A 20,950-nucleotide genomic window follows, 5' to 3' on the forward strand; every position below is an offset into this window, starting at 1 on the left:
TCACATTTAGAGGTTATTGTAATAATGCGTCCATACAGATTTTTTCCTTCTCAGGTGGAGGAGGCTGATGATTGGCTGCGGTATGGGAACCCGTGGGAGAAGGCTCGTCCAGAGTACATGCTCCCTGTGCATTTCTATGGCCGAGTGGAACACACAGCAGAAGGAGTAAAGTGGGTGGACACCCAGGTGAGTCTGTTCACCAGACACGTACACATGCACGCACAAGCAAGAACACATACACCATGTGTTCACAGACAAGCATTTGAATCGATCAGCATTTCTCTTCTAATTCTCTGCTTCCCATCTCCTTTCTCCTAATACTTTATTTTTTGTTCCCTAGGTTGTCCTGGCCATGCCTTATGACACTCCTGTGCCTGGATTCAAGAACAACACAGTTAACACCATGAGGCTGTGGTCTGCTAAGGCACCCATTGACTTCAACCTGCAGGAATGTACGTCTCCATGCCCATTTTTATCATAGATCTGTTTAGCTGTTAAGATATATATATATATATATATAGCCTGTTTTAGTTGTCAATAGAGGGTGGTAACACTACTCAGAAACTATAATCCAACTGTAGCTGATACACTCCGGTGCCTAAAAGACACCCTGCTAGGCCTGTTTTAAGAACACACTAGTCACAATTGATAATGGCAGTTATATTGCTGTCTATGGGAGCTAATTCATCTCTAGAGAACTGTGGTATGTAGACCTTGACCTCTCCTACGCCCCTCAAGCTCCCACAAACCCTCAGCCCAGCCTTGAACAGTGAGTACAGTTTTGCACAGATAGACATTTTTTGAGTTTCTAAGGATCTATTTACGGAAAATACATCCAGATTTGTCTTTGTATAATATTTGTTATTACTTACAAAGCCATCTGGCCTGCAAGAGTTAGCTGTTTGGGCCTTATTCTTCAACCAGTTGTAGTTCTTCTCTTGTTCTGGCCGCTTGTTTTCTCCTCCTATATGGCAAGTGGACAGAGAGCCAGGGAAATTACGCTAAAATGAGCCGAGGTCAAGTCCAGTCAGGCCAAAATTAATGGGTATTTATGCAAAGAGTGGCAATGGGGGAGTTGATTCACCTTAGAAAAAGTAGCTGTTTGGAATACAAAGTGTTGTCCCCTGTACCAACACAATGCCATTGCCCCATTGGTGGGGAGGGGAGAGGGCAGCCTGCCAACGTTACCCATGGATACAACCCTCTTAGGACATGGAGCTTAGGACGCTTTCTATGCTGACGATTTCCAGGAACTCTCTACTGTTGTGCAGAAAATACTTAATGAAGTTGGCCACGCTCAGACTAAATAAATTCAACACTGGATCCCATTTCAAATGCTGTGACATTACATAATACTAAGACGGGGTGCCATTCTCCTACTGAGGTGTGTGGTCTTCCAAGCTGTATTTAGATGAGCCTGAAAGGCAGGTTTGGTTGATTTAATGTTTACCATGCAAGCATGTGAAGCCATGAGAAACAACAGGGTCACTGGGTTCCCTGGGTTCATGTAATCGATGAGTGGTTACAGCAAGGGACAAACGTAAGTCGCCTCTCTAGTGACCACTTAGATGTCAGTCTGAATTAAGCATCAGATTAAACTTTTTTTTCAACCACTACTCAATTGCTTTAGGGTCAGTTAAAAAAACCATGTTTCAAAGTGTGGTTTACATTCTGGATGCTGTTTATAATGTGTACTGTGATGTCACGAGAGGCTACACAGCTTTCAGCGGGATTGCTCAAGTAGTGCAAGGAGACCAGGTTCAACCAAAACAAGGATTTTATTAAAGGTCTTGGGAAACTAACGAAAGTATAACACAATACTGTTCTCTGGTGGCTCTTAAGGGTCAACAGTTCAGGGATGTCTCTTCCACATCCAAAATCATAACTCTCCCTCGCTCAAATAACTTTTCCCCAGTCTTACTGTCTTCCACGTTGCAGCTAGTGGCCAACCCAGCAAAACGTCCTTCCAAATGTCCCACACGTATTTCCACAGGTGCATATATCCAAAGGTGAGTATTTCCCAAAGGTAAGTATCTCCAAATCCTTATATTCCTCATGGAAGTGGACGTGCAGCACTCTTGTCCTCCAGAGAGCCCAGCTTGGAGACCGTGTCTCTTCCCTTCAACAAACCTTCATCTCATCAGCCCCTGATTGGTTTCAGCTGCGTGGGAAGATTGGCCATAGAGGGTTGGAGTTCCCGACCATACCAGCAGATGGAGCCATAGCTGTCTGGGTTTGCAGCCATCTCAGGGGGATGTAACGTCCCTCCAGGACACAGCCTCTCGTGACATCACACATCCCCCTCCTCGGGACCGACGTCCTCGTCGGGGTAAAGGGCAGCGAAGAAGGCATCACGCCGGGAGAGGGCGTCCGCATTGCCGTGGTGCTTGCCAGACTGCTCTCTCTTCAACTCCTCCAACTCTAGGACCAGGGACTCAGCCTCCTGTTGTCTCTCCTTGAGTTTCTTACTGAACGCATCAGCCTTGGTTTTAGCAGAGTTTAGCTTCTGTTGAGCAGCTTTCAGTTCCTTCTCTCTCTCTGCCTCCGCATTCTTCATCTTGTTCTCCAACACCTTGTACTTCTCCTCTGCCTTCTTCTGGACCTCCTTACTACTGCGCAGGGTCTCCTCACACTCCTCGATGGTCCTGCGCAGCCTCTCCAGCTCCTCCTGTTGCTTATGGAAGGAGCTCTGTTGGAGTTTAGCCTGGAGGATATCTAACTCTTCTGTCTTCATGTCTAACTGTTGCTTTAACAAACGATACCTCTCAGCGGTCCCCTTCAGACCAGACAGTTCTTTGTCCAGATTCTGTAGCTCCGTCTCTGTGTCGGTCTGGGCACCTGCCATCCCTATCAGAGCCCGGGGCGGGAGTGAGTAACTCGGAGGATTGCACCGGAGCCTTCCCAGGATGAGTCTTGCCTCTCCGTTTCCGAGGTACTCGGGTTATCCTCTCCTGAGACTCTCTCCAGAGTGGGTAAAAGGCTGGGCAGTCTCGTCCAATTAGGACAGGGGACGGGGAGGGAATCAACCACCCCCGCCGTCGTGTGTATGGTTCCCCGTGTGCTGGTCATTGTAAGTTCAGTAATGGGGTATTCTCTGGTGTCCCCATGGACACAGGAAACTGGGAGGACTTTCCCCGGGGTCAGACACGTTGGGCCCACCAAATCCTTACGCACCAGGGTGGCCCGGCTACCAGAATCCAGTAAGGCCTCCACATCATGGTGATTCACAGTTACCGGGCAGGTGGGGGGTCGATCTGGGCCGCCATCTACGACTCCCAAGAGCGAGGCAACACGGTGTGTGGGTGCTGAGCTGGAGGACTCCGCAGTGGGCATAGGTTCATCGGCTGGTTTCCCACACTGCCAGGAGATATGTCCCATCTCCCCACACCGGTAACACTGTCGAGTTTCCCCCTCTGGTGTACTCTTCTTGGACCCGCCTGGTTTCTGGCTCCCCCTGGAGCCGGGATAAGTCCTGACGTGGCTGGGTTCGAGACCTTGGGGTCCTTTTGGACGGGTTCTTCCCATTTGTGGTGGGGCCGCACTCCTGGGGTCTTTTCGGGAAGCATTCAGCATCTCCGCTGTGGCCTGGTACTTTTCCACAGCTTCCACGGTCAGATCAGCCGTGGTCAAGGCCTGTTGACTGATGAACCGTTTTGCCTCATAAGGCAGGGCGCGTGAGGTAACGATCCACCACAACGGCCTCCACCACCGCCGCTGCTGTATTCCTCTGCGGATCCAGCCATTTCCCTTGCGATTCGGACAAGTTCATGCATCTGCGCCCGAGGAGGTTGGTCTGGTTGGAAGGTCCAGCTGTGAAAGCGCTGGGCCATACCAAACTTTGTGAGTCCATATCTGCTGAGGATCTCAGACTTCAGGGTATCATAGTCAGTAACCTGGTCAGGGCCCAGGTCCCGGACAGCATTCAGCGATTCCCCGGTTAGGAAGGGGGCTAACAGACCAACCCACTGTTGCTTGGGCCAGGCTTCCCTAGTGGCCGTGGCCTCAAATGCATGCAGGTATGCCTCAATGTCATCGGTAGCTCCCCATCTTAGATATAAAGTCACTTGCCTTTATTGGGCGGGTATTTTGGACCACCCTCTGTCTCTGCAACTGCAATTCCTCTGCCTTCAGAAGGTTGGCTTTCTTTTGCTCCTCCAAGAGAGCCACGTTTGCTTGCATCTGGGCTTGCTGGCCAGCAACAAGGGCTTTCAATATGTCCTCCATTTCAGTCGGCGGGGAGCCTACGGCCAACTTGGAAAACTGGGTGATCAAACCTTCGGTATCCTCCTCTGACATGCACTATTAACGCTTGAGCGTGCCCGTATTCTCCACCATCTGTGATGTCACGAGGGCTACACAGCTTTCAGCGGGATTGCTCAAGTAGTGCAAGGAGACCAGGTTCAACCAAAACAAGGATTTTATTAAAGGTCTTGGGAAACTAACGAAAGTATAACACAATACTGTTCTCTGGTGGCTCTTAAGGGTCAACAGTTCAGGGATGTCTCTTCCACATCCAAAATCATAACTCTCCCTCGCTCAAATAACTTTTCCCCAGTCTTACTGTCTTCCACGTTGCAGCTAGTGGCCAACCCAGCAAAACGTCCTTCCAAATGTCCCACACGTATTTCCACAGGTGCATATATCCAAAGGTGAGTATTTCCCAAAGGTAAGTATCTCCAAATCCTTATATTCCTCATGGAAGTGGACGTGCAGCACTCTTGTCCTCCAGAGAGCCCAGCTTGGAGACCGTGTCTCTTCCCTTCAACAAACCTTCAGCTCATCAGCCCCTGATTGGTTTCAGCTGCGTGGGAAGATTGGCCATAGAGGGTTGGAGTTCCCGACCATACCAGCAGATGGAGCCATAGCTGTCTGGGTTTGCAGCCATCTCAGGGGGATGTAACGTCCCTCCAGGACACAGCCTCTCGTGACATCACAGTACCTATACTGCTCAGCCACAGCAATACCCACAACAATCAAGCTGCCTAAAGCCAGTGAAGAAGAGATCATCCTCGTCCTCGACAGATTGCTGATGTATAATCAAAATACTGTATAATCGAAATGTTCCCCTCTCTCTCGTGCAGTCAATGTTGGTGACTACATTGAAGCTGTGTTGGACCGCAACCTGGCTGAGAACATCTCACGAGTCCTTTATCCCAACGACAATGTGAGTATCTACAGTGCATTCGGGAAGTGTTCAGGCCACTTGACCTTTTCCACATTTTGTTATGTTACAGCCGTATGCTAAAATTGATTAAATTGTTATTTTCTTTGAATCAATCTACACAATACCCCATAATGACTACGCAAAATCTGGTTTCTATAAATGTTTGCCAAAACAATACTGAAAAATCACATTTGCATACGTATTCAGACCCTTTACTCAGTACCTTTTGGCAGTGACTACAGCCTCGATTCGTCTTGGGTATGATGCTACAAGCTTGACACACCTGTATTTGGGGAGTTTCTCCATTTTTCTCTGCAGACCCTCTCAAGCTCTGTCAGGTTGGATGGGGAGCGTCGCTGCACAGCTATTTTCAGGTCTCTCCAGAGATGTTCGATCGGTTTCAAGTCTGGGCTCTGGCTGGGCCACTCAATGACATTCAGAGACTTTGTTTCTTGGTTTCATCAGACCAGAGAATCTTGTTTCTCATGGTCTGAGAGTCCTTTAGGTGCCTTTTGGCAAACTCCAAGTGGGCTGTCATGTGCCTTTTACTGAGGAGTGGCTTCCGTCTGGCCACTCTACCATAAAGGCCTGATTGGTGGAGTGATGCAGAGATGGTTGTCCTTCTACAAGGTTCTCCCATCTCCAGAGGGGGTACTCTGGAGCTCTGTCAGAGTGACCATCGGGTTCTTGGTCACCACCCTGACCAAGGCCCTTCTCCCCCGATTGCTCAGTGTGGCTGGGCGGCCAGCTCTAGGAAGAGTCTTGGTGGTTCCAAACGTCTTCCATTTAAGAATGATGGAAGACACTGGGTTCTTGGGGACCTTCAATGCTGCAGAAATGTTTTGGTACCCTTCCCCAGATCTTTGCCTCGACACAATCCTGTCTCGGAGCTCTGTGGACAATCCCTTCGACCTCATGGCTTGGTTTTTGCTCTGACATGCACTGTCAGCTGTGGGACATTATATAGACAGGTGTGTGCCTTTCCAAATCATGTCCAATCAACTGAATTTACGACAGGAGACTCCAATCAAGTTGTAGAAACATCTCAAGGATGATCAATGGAAACAGGATGCACCTGAGCTCAATTTCGAGTCTCATAGCAAAGGGTCTGAATACTTATGTAAATAAGGTATTTATGTTTTTTATTTTAAATACAGTTCCAAAAATTTAGAAAAACCTGTTTTCGCTTTGTCGTTATGGGTTATTGTGTGTAGATTGATGAGGAAAACATTTTATTTAATACATTTTAGAATAAGGCTGTAATGTAACAAAAAAAAAAGTAAAGGGGTCTGAATACTTTCCGAATGCGCTGTATGTAACCCTTATGGAGTAGAGAGAACATTCTGCAAGTGCTCAAAGTGGAAATGACCAGCAATAGTGTGTGTGAGAAAGATATTCACTAAGCCACATGGGGGCGTTCTCTCCAGTCATGACCTAATAAGGTCATCAGGGATGTGTTGCTCTGGTGGTGTGCCTTAACCTTAGTACAGCATTCAGCACAATCTCCTCAGTGCTGCAGACTCCAATGTGTAACATGAAGCACTTCAGCTGTTCAAGTTAGGATGAGGAAACCGCAAGGTTGCTCAACATGTACTGAGAATGGTATTACTCAAGATGCATGTAGATGTGTGTAGTATAGTTAGTATTGATGGAGCAGAGGTCCATGCCTGTCCCAGTTTGTTCCTGAATAAATAAAAGCAGCATTTGGTAAAAGTTGGATCCACCTGCGCCATTCATACATACTCCTGCTGAATCTGACATGGTAGTGTGATACATTGCATTTGGAAAGTATTCAGACCCTTTCACTTTTTCCACATTTTGTTACATTACAGCCTTATTCTAAAATTGATGAAATTATTTTTTTACTCATCAATCTACACACAATACCCCATAATGACAAAGCGAAAACAGGTTGTTAGAAATGTTTGCACATTTCTAAAAAATACAAAACAGAAATACCTTATTTAAGTATTCAGACTTTTTGATATGAGACTTGAAATTGAGCTCTGGTGTATCCTGTTTCCATTGGTCATTCTTGACATATTTCTACAACTTGATTGTAGTCCACCTGTGGTAAATGAAATAGATTGGACATGATTTGGAAAGGCACACATCTGTCTGTATAAGGTCCCACAGTTGACAGTGCATGTCAGAGCAAAAACCAAGCCATGAGGTAGAAGGAATTGTTCGTAGAGCTCCGAGACAGGATCGTGTTGAGGCACAGATCTGGGGAAGGGTACCAAAACATTTCTGCAGCATTGAAGGTCCCCAAGAACCCAGTGTCTTCCATCATTCTTAAATGGAAGATGTTTGGAACCACCAAGACTCTTCCTAGAGCTGGCCGCCCGGTCACACTGAGCAATCGGGGGAGAAGGGCCTTGGTCAGGGTGGTGACCAAGAACCCGATGGTCACTCTGACAGAGCTCCAGAGTACCCCCTCTAGAGATGGGAGAACCTTGTAGAAGGACAAACATCTCTGCAGCACTCCACCAATCAGGCCTTTATGGTAGAGTGGCCAGACGGAAGCCACTCCTCAGTAAAAGGCACATGACAGCCCACTTGGAGTTAGCCAAAAGGCACCTAAAGGACTCTCAGACCATGAGAAACAAGATTCTCTGGTCTGATGAAACCAAGATTGAACTCTTTGGCCTGAATGCCAAGCGTCACGTCTGGAGGAAACCAGCCACCGCTCATCACCGGGCCAATATCATCCCTACGGTGAAGCATGGTGGTGGCAGCATCATCCTGTGGGGATGTTTTTCAGCGGCAGGGACAGGGGAGACTAGTCAGGATCGAGGGAAAGATGAACGGAGCAAAGTACAGAGAGATCCATGATGAAAACCTGCTCCAGAGTGCTCATTACATCGGACTGGGGCGAAGGTTCACCATCCAACAGGACAACGACCCTAAGCACACAGCCAAGACAACGCAGGATTGACAAGTCTCTGAATCTCCTTGAGTGGCCCAGCCAGAGCCCAGACTTGAAACCGATCGAACATCTTTGGAGAGACCTGAAAATAGCTGTGCAGCGACGCTCCCCATCCAACCTGACAGAGCTTAAGAGGATCTGCAGAGAAGAATGGGAGAAACTCCCCAAATTCAGGTGTCCCAAGAAGACTCAAGGCTGTAATCGCTGCCAAAGGTGCTTCAACAAAGTACTTAGTAAAGGGTCTTATGTAAATGTGATATTTCAGTTCTTTATTTTTAATACATTTGCAAAAATGTCTAAAAACCTGTTTTTGGTTTGTCATTATGGGGTATTGTGTGTATATTTATGAGGGGGGAAAAAACAATTTTATCAATTTTAGAATAAGGCTGTAACGTAACAAAATTTGGAAAATGTGAAGGAGTCTGAATACTTTCCGAATTCATTGTATGTACGATTTATTTATAATCATTTCACTGCACCTGCGATAACATCTGCAAATCTGTGTACGCGATCAATAAACTTTGATAAATTGTCCGACGCTAAACTGATGCTAGGTATTCACTACATGGGGCCAACTTGCACTTGAGTGATTGCTTTGAGAATAGACTCAGTGTTATAATTCTAAAGTGTATGTGTGTGTTCAGTTCTTCGAGGGCAAGGAGCTACGTCTGAAGCAGGAGTATTTTGTGGTGGCTGCCACACTGCAGGACATCATCCGCCGCTTCAAGTCCTCCAAGTTTGGCTGCAGAGACCCCGTCAGGACCTCCTTCGAGACCTTCCCAGAGAAGGTACTGTATTTCACTATATCCAATGTGAGCAGTCAATTGGTTTCTTTCAAAAACCCAACCTTATTGCTGTTCCTCAAATCCCATACACAAAAACCTTTAATATTATGCATTTTACAATTTAGTACAACCACTAAACCATGGCCATGACTGACACACTCTCTCCTCTCTCCATCCACTGGTAGGTGGCGATCCAGCTGAATGACACCCACCCTGCCTTGGCCATCCCTGAGCTGATGAGGATCCTAGTGGATGTGGAGAAGTTGGACTGGGACAAGGTATAGTATTCTCCCAGGCTAGGGTTGAATGGCGGGAACCCAGTTACCGAGATTTACCGCCCAAAACCACTCTCTTTACCCGGGATAAATAACTGCGAGAAACCAGTAAATTATAATAAATTATTTATATCAACAGCATGACGTAAAATGGAACTGTTAAACTATATGTCTTAATCTTGCCTCTGCGGTCTTCTCTCTGCATGATCAATCATCAACGCTCATGTTGACAGCCCATCTCAGTATGGATTGCAGTTCAAAATGCATGTAGACCTATCATCTCATCATGTTTTTCTTGTGACAGGGAGGCCTACATTTGCTGCAGCATAGCCTATGCTACTGTAATATAAGGACCGAATGCACGTCTAATTTACACATCTCCATCTGGCTTTCAGGGGGTCATTTTTTAAATTTATTTTAAAGATATATATTGTTTTTAATTGCAGCTGCAGAGTTTTAAAACAGCCTATCACTCGAATATTGTTGCATTAAATTAGAGCATGCGTGAGCAGTTTTTATCTCTCTCCATCAATTCCATTCAAATTGCATCCAAAATAGATAATCCTGTTCAAGATTGAGATGTGTGTGTGTATGTATGTATGTATGTATGTATGTATGTATGTATGTATGTATGTATATATATATATATATATATATATCAGGGTGGATAAACTTATTTCATTTAACTGTTGAAAGCTAGGAAGGAATGAAGCAATAATAGAGAGAGAAAGAGGAGGTAGGCTAATAACATTAGGGGAAATATTATGGAAGGTATATATGCATCAGCCTACTAATTATACAAATAGGCCCTATTATGTTTCAAAATTAAAATCAGCCTATACTTGTAACTTTGTAGGCCGCATGTGCTGCACCAGAATCGCACGTTCTCGCAGCTTTATCATGGTTTGAACGAGGTGCGTAATTCCAGTCATATAATATTATATAATACAATACAGTACAGTAATAGAGGAGCTTGTTTTATTTATTTACAGTAGCGGTGCGTGGGTAAAATCACTGGGGAAGCCAGAAAGAAAAAGCCATATTACAACCTATTTGTTGTGATAATTGCGTTGCTTGCTCTATAACCTGTTAGTTCATATGCCTTGCGACCGTGATATATAGGCCTAAAGGCCGAGACAATAAGAAGACACAGTGGCAAGATAAATTCAACCACACCTTTGTTTCATCACAAAACCGGAGAGCAATCTCTGTGATACAGTGACAACTAAAAGATACCAAAAACAATTTAGTCCAATCAACGTAAGCTAAATATAATGTGGCTATCCATGGTTCTGATCTCTGTGTGAGTATGTGTGTGCACGTTCGTGCAAGTAGAAAAAATATGTTGACTCGCCCTACTTGTAGAGAAACGCCAATGCCACCCTCCTCTCTTTTATGTTGACGAAACGGTCTATCACACTGTCATACAGTACATGCTTTTATTTTCTGTTGTCCTAGGCTATCTGGCTAAAATGCTTGCTTGCTAGTCTAACTTCCTGTCATGGGCAACACTAGCTAGTTAACGTTAGCCTTCTACATATAGAACTTCCATCCTCTCAGGCCAGAGGCACAATATATGAATTAATGGTTGGATCAGAATCACTGTTATAATCATTGGCCAATACAGAGAATTAAGTAAAACCACAAGTCCAAATCCCTATCTTCATCCATAGCTAATTTAGGAAAGGGGCAATTTTAGCTAGCTAGCTAGCCACTGGAGGACAACAACTCAACGAGATGCAACAATTCAAGTTGTTTCTGTCAATGACGTATGCTCTCAATGCGATTTGATAGGAGTGACGCCAAATCCAAACTGGCTTCCCTAAATACAATTTTTTGGTGCGCCAGGACCATTCACAGTTGAGCTCATTCAGTTTAGCTCAACGCTGATTGGATATTATTGTATAGTTTTTTTTAATCAAGGAAGGCCAAATGCTTGCTGGCTTTCCTTGCATTTGCATTCAATGCTATGGGCAGCAACAATGTCATAGTCGTTTGGACCAGACCGCATCAGATAGATGCCTACACATACAGAGACAGAGGTGCTGTTTAGTTCGCTTGGATTCGCTGAGATGCATTCAGCATCTTGCGAATCAAAGGAAAATTATGAAACACAGAGAGATGAAAGATAAATTATTTTATTTGTTATTTCTTGGTAAATGTTTGGGGGGAGCCTGGCTTCCCTTGGCACCCATGAATACACACCACTGTTTATTTACCCAAGAGAGCATATAGCTAGCTACATCTATGGGCTTTTCTGTTTTTCTGTTGTGCGTAATGCGCAGTAGCCTATATATCATATATGTATTGGATAACGGCACAATCATTTGGGCTTTTTTGGGGCTTGGGATTTTTAAATGTATTTTTAATGTAGGGCTCATAAAATGTATTTAATGTAGGGGTCATCAGGCTCAGAATTTTTGATCAAAGCTCTAATCAAATGCAGACATAGGCATATTTATATGCTTTTGAATGACATTTCCAGTTTTGGCGGGAAATACCGGGTTACCCGGGAGAAAAGTGATTTTATTCTCGGGATGGAACATTTGGAAAATACTGGGAAAATGTTCAACCCTATCCCAGGCCTGGCACTCACTATGACAGTCAGACACACAGTAACTAGTGAGTGCTGTGTAGATGGTAGGACTGTGTAGATGGTAGGACTGTGTAGATGGTAGGACTGTGTAGATGGTAGGACTGTGTAGATGGTAGGACTGTGTAGATGGTAGGACTGTGTAGATGGTAGGACTGTGTAGATGGTAGGACTGTGTAGATGGTAGGACTGTGTAGATGGTAGGACTGTGTAGATGGTAGGACTGTGTAGGTGTGGGACTGTGTCCCAGTATGAACTCTGGTTGATCTGGAAACCAGAGCTGTTATGGGGCAGCATTGTTTGAGGAGGGTTGCTTTGCCAAGTCATCGTGAAGTGGTAACTGATATCCAATATGGATGGTGTTAAGAGATGGATGGGAGGTGTTGAATGGAGCTGAAGGATGGGACTAAAAACAAATAATAACAACAACTAATAACAACAAGATAACTAATGTAAAGCATACTGTGTCCATAATAAGTATATAGGTTATAGGTTGAGAGCTTTTTTGAAAGAGCACAGTTAGAAAGATATGGCATATAGAAGCAAACCGGATGGACATCATGAAAATGATCGGAGAGGTTGAGGGTAGAGGAAGTTCAGGAGTAAAAACAAACAAAATAGAATTATTGTCAAATTGACTGTGTCCATAAAATGTATATAGTATGTATAAGCTGGAAGTAGAGGCCTAAGCGTTGTTGTTCACTAGTTTACTCCAATTAGGGAAGGGGTGGTGGGGTTGGAAAGTAATAAAGGGAAATATATTTTTAAAAAGGATATGTGTATATATATATGTATGCATATGTATTTATATATAGGTGTGTGTGTGTATATACACTTTACATACACTTAGGTCATTAAAACTCGTTTTTCAACCACTCCACAAATTTCTTGTTAACAAACTATAGTTTTGGCAAGTCGGTTAGGACATCTACTTTGTGCATGACACAAGTCATTTTTCCAACAATTGTTTACAGACAGATTATTTCACTTATAATTCACTGTATCACAATTCCAGTGGGTCAGAAGTTTACATACACTAAGTTGACTGTGCCTTTAAACAGCTTGGACAATTCCTGAAAATGATGTCATGGCTTTAGAAGCTTCTGATATGCTAATTGACATCATTTGAGTCAATTTGAGGTGTACCTGTGGATGTATTTCAAGGCCTACCTTCAAACTCAGTGCCTCTTTGCTTGACATCATGGGAAAATCTAAAGAAATCAGCCAAGACCTCAGAAAAACAATTGTAGACCTCCACAAGTCTGGTTCATCCTTGGGAGCAATTTCCAAACGCCTGAAGGTACCACGTTCATCTGTACAAACAATAGTACGCAAGTATAAACACCATGGGACCACGCAGCCGTTATACCGCTCAGGAAGGAGACGCGTTCTGTCTCCTAGAGATTAACATACTTTGGTGCAAAAAGTGCAAATCAATCCCAGAACAACAGCAAAGGACCTTATGAAGATGCTGGAGGAAACAGGTACAAAAGTATCTATATCCAAAGTAAAACGAGTCCTAATCTCAGCAAAAAAAGAAACGTCCCTTTTTCAGGACCCTGTCTTTCAAAGATAATTCGTAAAAATCAAAATAACTTCACAGATCTTCATTGTAAAGGGTTTAAACACTGTTTCCCATGCTTGTTCAATTAACCATAAACAATGAATGAACATGCACCTGTGGAACGGTCATTAAGACACTAACAGCTTACAGATGGTAGGCAAGTAAGGTCACAGTTATGAAAACTTAGGACACTAAAGAGGCCTTTCTACTGACTCTGAAAAACACCAAAAGAAAGATGCCCAGGGTCCCTGCTCATCTGCGTGAACGTGCCTTAGGCATGCTGCAAGGAGGCATGAGGACTGCAGATGTGGCCAGGGAAATACATTGCAATGTCCGTACTGTGAGACAGCGCTACAGGGAGACAGGACGGACAGCTGATCATCCTCGCAGTGGCAGACCACGTGTAACCACCTGCACAGGATTGGTACATCTGAACATCACACCTGCGGGACAGGTACAGGATGGCAACAACAACTGCCCGAGTTACACCAGGAACGCACAATCCCTCCATCAGTGCTCAGACTGTCCGCAATAGGCTGAGAGAGGCTGGACTGAGGGCTTGTAGGCCTGTTGTAAGGCAGGTCCTCACCAGACATCACCGGCAACAAGGTCGCCTATGGGCACAAACCCACCGTCGCTGGACCAGACAGGACTGGCAAAAAGTGCTCTTCACTGACGAGTCGCGGTTTTGTCTCACCAGGGGTGATGGTCGGATTTGCTTTTATCGTCGAAGGAATGAGCGTTACACCGAGGCCTGTACTCTGGAGCGGGATCGATTTGGAAGTGGAGGGTTCGTCATGGTCTGGGGCGGTGTGTCACAGCATCATCGGACTGAGCTGGTTGTCATTGCAAGCAATCTCAACGCTGTGCATTACAGGGAAGACATCCTCCTCCCTCATGTGGTACCCTTTCTGCAGGCTCATCCTGACATGACCCTCCAGCATGACAATGCCACCAGCCATACTGCTTGTTCTGTGCGTGATTTCCTGCAAGACAGGAATGTCAGTGTTCTGCCATGGCCAGCGAAGAGCCCGGATCTCAACCCATTGAGCACATCTGGGACCTGTTGGATTGGAGGGTGAGGGCTAGGGCCATTCCCCCCAGAAATGTCTGGGAACTTGCAGGTGCCTTGGTGGAAAAGTGGGGTAACATCTCACAGCAAGAACTGGCAAATCTGGTGCAGTCCATGAGGAGGAGATGCACTGCAGTACTTAATGCAGCTGGTGTCCACACCAGATACTTTTGATTTTGACCCCCCCCCTTTGTTCAGGGACACATTATTCAATTTCTGTTAGTCACATGTCTGTGGAACTTGTTCAGTTTATGTCTCAGTTGTTGAATCTTGTTATGTTCGTACAAATATTTACACATGTTAAGTTTGCTGAAAATAAACGCAGTTGACAGTGAGAGGACGTTTCCTTTTTTTTGCTGAGTTTATATCGACATAACCTGAAAGGCCGCTCAGCAAGGAAGAAGCCACTGCTCCAAAACCGCCATAAAAAAGCCAGACTACGGTTTGCAACTGCACATGGGGACAAAGATTGTTCTTTTAGGAGAAATGTCCTCTGGTCTGATGAAACAAAAATATAACTGTTTGGTCATAATGACCATCGTTATGTTTGGAGGAAAAGGGGGTGACTTGCAAGCCAAAGAACACCATCCCAACCGTGAAGCACGAGGGTGGCAGCATCATGCTGTGGGGTGCTTTGCTGCAGGAGGGACTGGTGCACTTCACAAAATAGATGGCATCATGAGGAAGGAAAATGATGTGGATATATTGAAGCAACATCTCAAGACATCAGTCAGGAAGTTAAAGCTTGGTCGCAAATGGGTCTTCCAAATGGACAATGACCCCAAGCATACTTCCAAAGTTGTGGCAAAATGTCTTAAGGACAACAAAGTCAAGGTATTGGAGTGGCCATCACAAAGCCCTGACCTCAATCCTATAGAAAATGTGTGGGCAGAACGGAAAAGCGTGTGCGAGCAAGGAGGCCTACAAACCTGACTCAGTTACACCAGCTCTGTCAGGAGGAATGGGCCAAAATTTACCCAACTTATTGTGGGAAGCTTGTGGAAGGCTACCCGAAACGTTTGACCCAAGTTAAACAATGTAAAGGCAATGCTACCAAATACTAATTGAGTGTATGTAAACTTCTGACCACTGGGAATGTGATGAAATAAATAAAAGCTGGAAATAAATCATTCTCTCTACTATTATTCTGACATTTCACATTCTTAAAATATAGTGGTGATCCTAACTGACCTAAGACAGGGATTTTTTACTAGGATTAAATGTCAGGAATTGTGAAAAACTGAGTTTAAATGTATTTGGCTAAGGTGTATGTAAACTTCTGACTTCAACTGTATGTATATGTATGTATGTATATGTATGTATGTTGTATATATATATATATATATATATATATATATATATATATATATATATATATATTTTTTATATATTTATTTGCTGCAGGAAAAAAAACATATATGGGGGATTGGAAGTGATGCAGAGAATTACATTGATGGAAGATACAATCTATCTGCAATATTAAAGCTGATCTACTGCCCAAAAAAAAAATAAGGGAAAAAAAAAAGAAAGTGGTAACTGATCCAGTGTGTTGAGCTTGGGTGGAGCCTGGGTATTGGGCAATGCTTCCCTCCTCAGGGAAAACTTCCTTCTACTTGAAGAAATAATACAGTTGGCTAGAAATCACATTGATTGATATAAATGACATCTGTTATATTCTACAGTACAATCAATTCCCATCGTACCTGTATATGTACATTATTACAGTTATTTATCCTGTCAAATCAACAACAAAAATGGTGGTTATTAACTGTGATTCTGATGCACTTCTATTGTATAAAGACATTGTTGACCTGTGATGCCTGTGCCTTTTCTCTTCTCTCCTTACTCCGTCCCCTGTTTGTTCCAGGCTTGGGAGGTGACATGTCAGACCTGTGCCTACACCAACCACACTGTTCTGCCTGAGGCCCTGGAGCGCTGGCCCGTCAACCTGTTTGAGAAGCTGCTGCCTCGCCACCTGCAGATCATCTATGAAATCAACCACCTCCACCTCCAAGTAAGCTCTCCATGTCCACTCGCTGTCTCGGGACAAGGCGGCTGAATTCTGCTGCTCTGAAATGGGAGATGTTATAATTAATCTCGACTTGGAACATGTTTTTGATACTGGGAGCTCAAACAAGCTTATCCAGAATGTATTGAGTGTGTGGCTCTTTTTCTATGCCCTCAAGGATTGAGATCAGTGTAACTTGACCTTTCTAGTAGTAACCAGCACACAAATGCAAGTTTGGACTATATGTATGTGCACTTGACTTTGTGAATGCACACTTATGAGTTGATTCTCTGTGCCCTCTCAGAGGATCGCTGCCATGTTCCCAGGGGACAATGACCGTCTGAGGAGGATGTCCCTGATCGAGGAGGGAGACCCCAAGAGGATCAACATGGCCCACTTGTGTGTGGTGGGCTCCCACGCTGTCAACGGGGTCGCCCGGATCCACTCCGAAATCGTCAAGAACACTGTGTTAGTGTTGCATCTGAATTCACGTTTGATTATTAAATAAGTCTAACCAAAATAGGTGGTGATGGTGGCTGCTTTGCATGAAACAATTTACAGGCAAACCTGGATAATTGTTTTATTAGCTTTCCAGCTATGTTGACATTCCAGTCTGCAACATTGCACTCCCGAGTGGCGCAGTGGTCTAAGGCACTGCATTGCAGTGCTAGCTGTGCCACTAGAGATCCTGGTTCGAATCCAGGCTCTGTTGTAGCCGGCCGCGACCGGGAGACCCATGGGGCGGCGCACAATTGGCCCAGCGTCGTCCAGGGTAGGGGAGGGAATGGCCGGCAGGGATGTAGCTCAGTTGATAGAGCATGGCGTTTGCAACGCCAGGGTTGTGGGTTCGTTTCTCACGGGGGGCCAGTATGAAAAATAAAAAAATTATGTATGCACTCACTTAACTGTAAGTCGCTCTGGATAAGAGCGTCTGCTAAATGACTAAAATGTAAAAATGTCTATCAGAAAGACATCCACTGACTGTGCAACACTGAACTTGTTGTGTGCCTGATATATTCACTTGTTGTATGCCTCTCCGTCCTCAGTTTCAAGGACTTCTATGAGGTGGAGCCGGAGAAGTTCCAGAACAAGACCAATGGTATCACTCCTCGCCGCTGGCTGCTGCTGTGTAACCCAGGCCTGGCAGACCTCATCACTGAGGTAACAGATTTTACAGAGCTAGAGTACAGAGTACCTCTGAGTGTCTTTCCTTATGGTGCTACCTGCTGGGGAATTAACCTAATTGTGGGTTATGTCACGAACCGGCTCAAGTTCGTAACAAAAGGGAGACACGTGGAGACAAGGAGTACTCAAAGTATATATTTATTAATTAAAGTAACTAACTGAAATAACAATGGGGTGTGTAATCAGTAATCAGTAGTGTAAGTGAGTGTTTGCTTGCATAAATGTAATATAGAAAAGTGTTGATAAGTGCCAAAGCAAACAACCCAAAAAGGCCACAAAAATATCACAACCAAAATCAAAGTATCTGCCTGGAGAGAGTCTCTCTAATGAATGTGGAAGAGGTCCATTTATCCTGGGACACACCCGGCCCAGGTGTTTCCCATGTAGCTGACGACCCTCCCAACTCCGCCCACCGGCATCCTAACAAGGAAACAAGAACAAAGAGAGAATACGGCAGACAGAGTGGGAGGGTCGTCACACCCCCCCATAAGACCGGGGACCAACAAGGACCCCGGACCAACGTACTCAGCCCCTGCGTCCCAAACCGACAAATTGTACATGTTCACACCTCCACTTGCCCCACCCATCATCCTCCTCTCCAGACCTCAGCAACCTTTACACAGGAAGCAACCTTTAAGAGGAAAGAAGAACACAAGACTAGGAGGGGACAAACAGGAAGGATAGAACATGACCAAAATCAAACAATGGTCGGTCACATCAATATTCATGAACAGGGCGCACGTCACCCTGCCCAACCACCTTTCCAAGGTATACAACAGTCGCCTGAGCAAACTCACATTCAGCCAAATTCATCGTGAGGCGACCCGCAGCCAGACGTCCGAACAAGGCCTGAATACGGGACAGATGCTCCTCCCAAGCATCTGCATATATCACTACATCGTCCCAGATAAACAGCGCAACCGGCCAGACCAGAGACAACCCTGTTCATAAATCGCTGAAAAGTGGCAGGCGCATTACGCAGTCCGAAACTCATAACCGAATACACAGTACAGACCAAAAGGTGTAATAAAGGCATAGATTTCACGTGCCCTACTCATCAGTGGCACCTGCCAATACCCCTTTAACAGGTCGAATTTGCTCACAAACGTAACTGCGCCCGACTTGACCAACGCAGTCCTCCATCCGAGGAAGAGGAAATGAATCCGGCCCAGTGACATCGTTTACCTTACGGTAGTCCGTTACAAAATCTATTTGTTCCATCCGATTTACTGCCCAAGATACAGGGAGAAGCCCAACTGGAGAAAGAAGGATCTGCTATTTTACTCTCCAGCATGTACCTGACCTCAGCATCCAGACAACGCAGTTTCTCTGAAGAAACTCTATAGAACCGTTGACGAATGGGGTCAGCATCTCCAATGTCAATATCATGTTCTATTAAGTTTGTACGTGTAGGTGTATCCGAAAACAACCCTGGAAATCTCCGAATCAAACCAACCCTCTCTTTCCGCTCATCAACCGGTAGATGAGTAAGAAGGCTATCTACAATCTCCAGTGTCTCTGAATTTTTCAATCTACCCTGCAGTATGCAATCGTCAGGACCAGAAACATCTTCCTGCTCCTGCACAGACCTAGCATGACCAGAACTCAGGGAATAAACAATATCAGCCAAAAGAACAGCCTTACCGTCCCTCTGTAGACTCCCCCTGTTCAGTCTCAGAGGAACGTGCATAATAGGGTTTTAACAAATTTACATGGCACAGTTGGTGTGCTTTCCTCCGTTCTGGAGTGGCAACTAAATAATTTTGCTCAGTGTACTGGCGCACCACTGTATATGAACCTTGAAACTTGGCTTGAAAAGGAGAACCAACAATTGGCAGCAGAGCCAGAACCTGATCATCTGGACTAAAGTGATGAGGCTCAGCTCGGCGATCATATATGCTCTTCATCCTGTCCTGTGAAGATGATAGCTCCTCTTTAGCCATTTCACCAGCGGCATACAAGCGTCGCCGAAAATCACCCACATATGATAACAGGGACTGAGGAGGCTCGGGAGACTTCCAGTCATCCTGGAGAACAGATAAAAGCCCACGCACCCGATGTCCAAACACTAGGTCATTTGGGCTAAAACCCGTGCTCTCCTGTGAAACCTCCCTAGCAGCTAACAGTAACCAAGGCAACCCCTCCTCCCAATCCTTATCCATCTCAGTACAATAAGCTCTCAACAAAGACTTAAGTGTTTGATGGAAACGTTCCAGTGCTCCTTGACTTTGGGCATGATAAGCGCTAGACAAGTTGTGTTTAATATGGAGTTGTTGGAGAACCTGTCCAAAGAGATTAGAGGTGAAATTAGATCCTTGATCACTTTGAATGACCTTAGAGATTCCAAACAGTGAGAGAAACTGAGTCAAAGCTTGTAACACAGCCTTAGTCGTGATAGACCGGAGAGGGTAGGCAACAGGAAACCCAGTGGTCTGACACATCACAGTCAACAAATAATTACTACCCTTTCTAGAACGAGGCAGAGGACCAACACAGTCAATAATCAAATACTCAAAAGGTTTACTGAGTACAGGAATAGGGAACAGTGGTACCGGCTTAATAGCTTGATTAGGTTTACCAGTTAATCGACAGGTGTGACAAGTTTTGATGAAATCAGAAACATCCCTCTTTAATCTTGGCCAAAAAAAATGTCGTAATATGCGATTGTAGGTTTTTCTCACACCCATATGCCCAGCAACGTCGTTGTGAGAAGTTGTCAGCACCAACTTACGAAGCCTAACTGGTACCACAACCTGACTAATCGCCTCCCCCAGAAAACAACTACCATGAGACATCCACTTCCTCATCAGGACCTCCTCTTGGAGAAAATAGCCCTGTGCGACATCTCCCAACTGTTCTACAGGCACAATTTGGTCCCGCAACTCTTCTAATGTAGGGTCAGCCCGTTGCGCCTCGATTAAATCGGAGCGGGATACGGATAACGGGATAACAGGGAAAACAGTAACAGACTTCTTTATGGTATTCTCGTTAGCCAGTTCCGTGACCAAGTCATCAGGGATCATAGAACGCGTCACTGCACACGCAGAAAACACCTCTGGGAAATTCTGCACTCTCATCAGGAATCCCTACAATTGAAGGCTTAGTAGAAACCGCTAAAGATGGAAACACGATAGGCCACACACGCTCCCCAGCCAAGTTATTTCCAAGGATCACGTCAACACCCTCAATAGGCAATGAAGGACGCACCCCCACAACAACCTCACCTTTCACCAGTCCACAATCCAACATCAGTTTATGCAATGGAACTGACAGAGTGTTCAAACCTATTCCCCTAATTAGAACACTATTCCCCGAATCAGTCTCCGCAGAGAAGGGTAACACAGATTCCAACACAAATGATTCAGAGGCACCTGT

At 45.0% G+C, this 20,950-nt stretch overlaps 1 protein-coding gene across 1 annotated transcript in view; it reads left to right on the forward strand.

Moving 5' to 3' along the window:
• LOC121553745 (glycogen phosphorylase, brain form) overlaps positions 1-20,950 on the forward strand; it is a 35,509-nt gene that overhangs the window by 7,304 nt on the left and 7,255 nt on the right. Inside the window, exons 5-12 of the mRNA XM_045211541.1 lie at positions 55-186; positions 341-452; positions 5,082-5,164; positions 8,738-8,881; positions 9,064-9,156; positions 16,250-16,396; positions 16,695-16,858; positions 17,437-17,551. Coding sequence (XP_045067476.1) covers positions 55-186; positions 341-452; positions 5,082-5,164; positions 8,738-8,881; positions 9,064-9,156; positions 16,250-16,396; positions 16,695-16,858; positions 17,437-17,551 — 990 coding nt within the window. The remainder of the gene's footprint in view (positions 1-54; positions 187-340; positions 453-5,081; positions 5,165-8,737; positions 8,882-9,063; positions 9,157-16,249; positions 16,397-16,694; positions 16,859-17,436; positions 17,552-20,950) is intronic.

The sequence above is a fragment of the Coregonus clupeaformis genome, chromosome 37, assembly GCF_020615455.1.
Source record: "Coregonus clupeaformis isolate EN_2021a chromosome 37, ASM2061545v1, whole genome shotgun sequence".
Classification (NCBI taxonomy): domain Eukaryota; kingdom Metazoa; phylum Chordata; class Actinopteri; order Salmoniformes; family Salmonidae; genus Coregonus; species Coregonus clupeaformis.